Source organism: Notothenia coriiceps, unplaced genomic scaffold, assembly GCF_000735185.1.
Source record: "Notothenia coriiceps isolate Sejong01 unplaced genomic scaffold, NC01 NC01_scaffold00034936, whole genome shotgun sequence".
NCBI lineage: Eukaryota > Metazoa > Chordata > Actinopteri > Perciformes > Nototheniidae > Notothenia > Notothenia coriiceps.
The window spans coordinates 395,600-401,466 of NW_011367637.1; the positions used below are offsets into that span (position 1 = coordinate 395,600).

A 5,867-nucleotide genomic window follows, 5' to 3' on the forward strand; every position below is an offset into this window, starting at 1 on the left:
GCTACTAAACATTTCTAAATAAATTAGACTAAAATTAATTAGATCAAATATGTTGCAGTGCACTGTCACAACCTAGCAACCTCCCGAACACCACACAGACACACTTTTTTATCTAACACAGTTCTGTACTGTTATGCTGTTATGTTCAGTCATTGTTCTTATGTTGAACATGAATACATTTACTTTGTAATTAATTATGGGACGTATTTCTTCTTTCNTTCTTTCATAGCAATTTTCCTTCATACTTTCTTGCCGTGAAATAGGTCTTAAATTCTATTCAAAGTGGTCTTAAAAAGTCTTAAATTTCAGTTGGTGAAACCTGCAGGAACCCTTTATGTAGGTAGTTCATTTTAAATGAACTAATATACCCCGATTAATCAAACAAATGTTTCCATGTGCAGATCAGCTTTGCCTGTTCTTAATTTGTCTGTAGTTTTTTATTCTGTGTGTTTTTTAATGTGTTTCAGGAGCAATAGAAGAGGCACTCCCTATTTCCGCGGCAGAGGTCGAGGGTCAGGCCCTCCTTTAAGGTCAGTGCCCGAAAGAAAGGTCACTGCCCTCACATCCATATGGTTTTTTAGTATACCTTTAAACAAACGTCCAACTCTGTTAACAAGACTTAAAATAAGGGGTCTGGTTTTTGATTTAAGAAGTGTATCAAAATGACAAAACGATATATTATAAGTTGGTGAAGAGCATTTACAGACATTGATTATCCAAAGCACTCAGAGCCCCTGCAATTCTCCTTTTGTTGCTTTTTTTCAGTAGAGAAGACCGTGACGAGTACAGACACACTCCTACACCTACAGGAATGAAGCGGGAACGCTCTCCAGGACGAAGGGAAGCACACCCACCTTTAACTGTCCGCTCGCTATCCAACACCAGCAGCAGGAGCTTCTCCCCCGACAGGGAGAGGAATTCAAACTACCAGCAGTCTCTGAAAAAGCGTAAGTATTTTAGACTTCTGTGGATCTCAGCACTCAAGTTCACAGCTTAGAAAAGACCTCAGGTGCAATCAGCTGATCAGCTGGAAGGTAATGCTACCAGACAAAGAGAAAGAATTAGAGTTAGTGTTTAGTCTGAACAAGCCTTCTTACAAAACTTACTTATTTATTTATAATGATATTAATTCAAACAGGATTTAATAGCAGTTATACAAAGGCAGAAAAATATATTTTATATATACAATATATTCTGCTGTTTTCCATCCTTGCATCTTTAAATCTATTTTAAATGAAAGAACCAACAGTAATGTCTTAAGCTGTCTGACCAGCATTACATAATGTCCAATAACACTGCACCACTTTAAACTACAAGACACTTTGTGATTGGCCGCAGCCCGCAGCATGTTAAACCTGAAGAAGCACCGATCATAAAACACAGTGAAATTATGAATTGACCCTTATCTAGTACAATGTTTGTCGTCACAGCTGTTATTCCCTTTGTACTGACAACAAAAGAGGTGATTTTCCCTTTCGCAGAGGCACACATATAATTATAATGTCTAAAGGTATTAAGCCATTCCAGGTGAAGCATCTGTTTTCCGAGGTGCTGTGTAATGTGAAGGGTCAGAGTGTGCTGAAACACGTTAAGATGTTAATTACACACACACACTTACACAGGCTGGGAAAAAGGATACCCTCGGTTTATTGGATTGGCTTAGGATTCAGAACCTGACCTTTTCGTCTGTTCATGCGCCGCTTTAACGAGCTCTTCAAAATCGCTTTGGCTCTGTCATTTCACATGCTTTCTTTTGTGACTCTGACAGACTTTAGAACTTTAATAAGCAATGCTGAGCTAATGAAATGTATGGATACACACATGTTACAAAAACGTGTTAAAAGTGATCTGACATCAGCAATAATATTAGTCTGAGGCAAAGCAGTGTGGGCAGCCTTTCCTCCAGTGCTTTGATTTCCAAGACACATAAAGATATTAAAGCTGTGAAAATGTAGCTGCATGTCGTACGGCCTTTTGAAGATGCAATAAAACAGTGAGAGCACAGTTTGTACCTCCCAACTCCACTCCCATCTGGGATACTAATTAGGCCAGCACAGCAATGTAAAAAAAAGAAAGGGCTTCAATGATAGCGTATGTATATTAAGCTTTGTCATGCGAACAGAAGCTCTGTGGGCCTTGGTGGTCTCAGCCCTATCACAAAAATGGACATAAATGTCACCTAGAGAGATTTATCGACTAAATATAATCAGACCTCCAGATTCGGGTCACACCTTTCCTGAAGTTGCCCAGGCAGTGTGTTTAAAGGCACTGAGGTCAGTAAAAGAAACAAGTTAACATATTTAATCAAGTAATTTGTTTACATCTAATGTAGTATTGGTTATTGTTCATGCAGCACATCAATAATCAGATGTCTTCACTGCCCCATTTTTAAATAGGAACCATTTTTACATGCAGACGTACAGCCAATTAGATAAGTGTTGACCCGTAGACATTGCAGATAAATCTCGCTGGGGAGATCAGGTTTCTCTAATCTCCTACCCCGCTTAAGGAAACCAGTTTTCTGTTCAGATTAGTGGAACGCACTGAGGCTGTGAGATGCGGGGCATGAGCTCCCAGCGTACCTTCCCCTGTGTTGAAGTTTTCTCCAGAGAATGAGAGAGTCGCATATAAGCTACTACATGTCGTAAAAAGAAAATTGGCCAGTATGCTCCAAATGAAACCCTTGTTGGAATGTCAAACAGCATGTAGAAACCCCCCCCACGTCTTTTAGACATCATAATTAGGGTGGCTGCGTCGAACAATTTTTGTAACTTTACAAAACCCACAATCTGAGAAACACGCCTCGGCTGTACAGCGATTGGCCGTATGCCAGATTTTGAAACTACTTTGCACTCTCTTGTCTAAATATGTGCTCCGTGGTCCCCATTCAAACACTTATTGCATAAAGCTCCTGTGTATCATGGCAGGCCTCCTCTTTATGTGTGGCCATTGGGAACAGCTACACTTCAGCCTTCTTAGTCATATTAACTAGTTTGTTTTAGGCACACCTCGGGCATAACACTGTTGTATTTCTGATGGTACACACTACAGTATCTGAGTATTCAGCCTTACTAGAGTCTTTGTGGGGTCCTGGAGAAAGAGCCACATGGGGACTACTTAGTCCCTGCTGAGGGACTCAAATTAAGATAGAGGCTTTACCTTGGCTCACTCTAATCACTGTGGGAGAGTCCTTCAGTAAAAACAAACAACTTGTTCAAATTAGATTTTTTTTTCTAGACACATTGGAGCCAGCAGAAGACAATATTTCAATCTAGACACAGACGAACTCCTCGACCACTATTGTGTGGGAGGATTCGACAAGGGAGTATTAAAAAAACAGGGATTTAAAGTTTTCAGTTGCCTCATAAGGCCTTGGCTTTATGATTGTTCACGATGACAAGTGAGTGATTGTGTGATGTTTCAGTAGACAGTGAGTGTTCCTCTGAGTGTATATATATAATAAAAGGTTATTGCATTTTGCAGTTATTAGACAGCAGAGTGAAGAGAGCTGAGGAACCAGTGGACCCTATTTGAACTGGGAAGGCTGTAGTGAACGTGGCTTGCTTCCCAGACCAATGACCCTTTAAAACGCTCCCCCAGAGTGGATTTTACTACAGAGAAAAATCAGATAAAATAATGCTGTGCTGCCCTTGTGTATTAGATTCATTTCAACATCTTGTTATTGTTCTCACAATTTAGTCGGATGTTTTTATTTTCCACAATTGTCTGAGGAAGGTTACCTGTGTTTTTCTCCATAGATAAGACCAGTGCGAGCCACACTCCCAGCCCCTCTGTGGAGGGGTCTCCTCACAGCTCTGGATCTGCAAAGGTAAAGCCAACATTTCACAGCGATCTAGAACAGTATAATCTTTACAAAAATCCTGTTCCAGAGTGAGTATAAATACATTAATTGAAAATGGTAGCTTCTACATGTTTTTGTACAGTTGCATCTAAAGTAAAAGCTTGAAAAGTCTCAGATAATATGAGGTGTACATACAAAGCAATAACAAAGTAATCATTTTTATATTTCCGAAGCATTGAATTCCCAGGACGACAAATGCAGTTTGTGTCATAATCCTTGAGTCCTCCCATTTCTTGTTTCTGACAAAAACATTTGGAAAGATGATATTATTTAACATATCACATAGAATAATAATAATAATACATTTTATTTGTAGGCGCCTTTCATGACACCCAAGGACACCGTACAATTTGTTAAAAAAAGAAAGAAAACGCTAATAGGCAAAAGAACATGATAAAAACACAAACAGGAAATCATGGAGGAGACAGTCAAGTGGACACAAACATATAAACATATAATGGGGAGCACTACAGTGAGTAGCCAGATTTGAACAGGTGGGTTTTTAATTGGGATTTGAATATGGTGATTGTGTCTGACTGTCGGATGTGCGGGGGGAGGGAGTTCCAGAGTCTGGGAGCAGTGCAGCTAAAAGCCCGAACACCCATGGTGACGAGGTGTGGGGTGGGGACGGTCAGCAGACCAGCAGAGGAGGAGCGAGAGGGGGTGTACTCCTGAAGAAGGTCAGCCCGATACAGTGATGCAAATTAGTCGCTTTTCGGCGCCTCCCGCTTTTTTAACGCTGATTTGGGTGACTTGTGTAATTCGTGGAGAACCGAAGAGTTTTAGGGTGGGGGGGTGTCCGTCAGTCCGAACTTCTCACTTCTAAAAAGAAGAAGAAATCTAGATCGCAAAATAATTAAACAAGCGAGTGCCTGTTCGCAAAATATATTGAACAAGCGAGTACCCTGTTTTATTCTGGTCCAGGACAGGTTCATTGAACACAACCACGAGCGTAACGTGTCTTCACGTGTTATGTCTAGTCTGAGTAACGGAGACGAGAGCACCGGACACGCCGCTTCAGCTCTTCAAATATTGCAGTACCATAAGGAAGCCGTACACAATGCCGCAGTGTTTGCGAGGCTGTGTCTTTAGTTGTTAGAACGTGGCGATCTGTTGTTATTAGCATGCTGGTTAGCTGCTAATGCTAACGAATTTAAAGAGCTTTTCTACAACCAGGTGGAGAGAGCTCTCTCGTCTGAGAGGCTCGAATAACATCAGCTATAGCACAGCTTTGTCCCAGATGGTATATTACGCTGTTTTTTTCCTGCTTCGAAGTCAGTTCATCTCTTTTTTCACCATACCCGTGTTTGCATCACTGCAGATAGGAGGGGGCCAGGTATGTATGGCGCTTTGTAAGTGAGCAGTAGGTTTTTGAAGGTTGGTTACGGATTGAACAGGGAGCCAGTGGAAGTTGGAGAGGATGTGGGGTGATGTGTTCCTGAGGAACTTGGTGCCGGTGATGGATCAGGGCTGCAGAGTTCTGTATATTTGTAGGTTTATGGATGAGCCTTGGTGGGTACCCTGAGGAGGAGGCGTTACAGGTAGTCAATGCAGGACGTGACAAATGCCCATTCGACCCCAGGACTTCCCAGTGTTGGATTGAGAAAGGGATGGGGGGGAGTTCCTGCGCGAGATGTTCTTTCGCCGTTATGTGGAAAAGGCCAGTTCCGGGGATGTTATTATGTGAGGTGAAAATGAGATGGAGCCGTGTCCAGGAATGACAAACCAAGGCTTACTGGCCAGAGAAGGCGGGGGATGAGTAGCCATCAGTGAGAGGCTGGGAGGCCAGGGACGGATGAGGGTTTGGAGGGGTGGTTTTGGTGGCCAACCGAGCCGGCGCTCGGGTTTTGCCCTGCCCGTTGAGTTTTAGGGAAGGTTTCCTGCATTATCCCAGCTTCCTGATGTCTGGGAGGGCAGTTGGTGAGGAGAGGTTGGGTGGAGGGCAGTGTTGGGTTTTGCCTGGGAATGTGTACTCGGGGTATCTCGGCCGTAATAGGTGGGAAAT

At 42.4% G+C, this 5,867-nt stretch overlaps 1 protein-coding gene across 2 annotated transcripts in view; it reads left to right on the forward strand.

Annotated features, from left to right (window-relative positions):
* The window catches only part of LOC104962550 (periphilin-1-like), a 21,706-nt gene that overhangs the window by 6,394 nt on the left and 9,445 nt on the right, over positions 1-5,867 (forward strand). For both annotated transcript variants that reach the window (XM_010791004.1, XM_010791005.1), the window contains exons 6-8: positions 468-530; positions 766-947; positions 3,759-3,829. In XM_010791004.1, the coding sequence (XP_010789306.1) occupies positions 468-530; positions 766-947; positions 3,759-3,829 (316 nt within the window). The remainder of the gene's footprint in view (positions 1-467; positions 531-765; positions 948-3,758; positions 3,830-5,867) is intronic.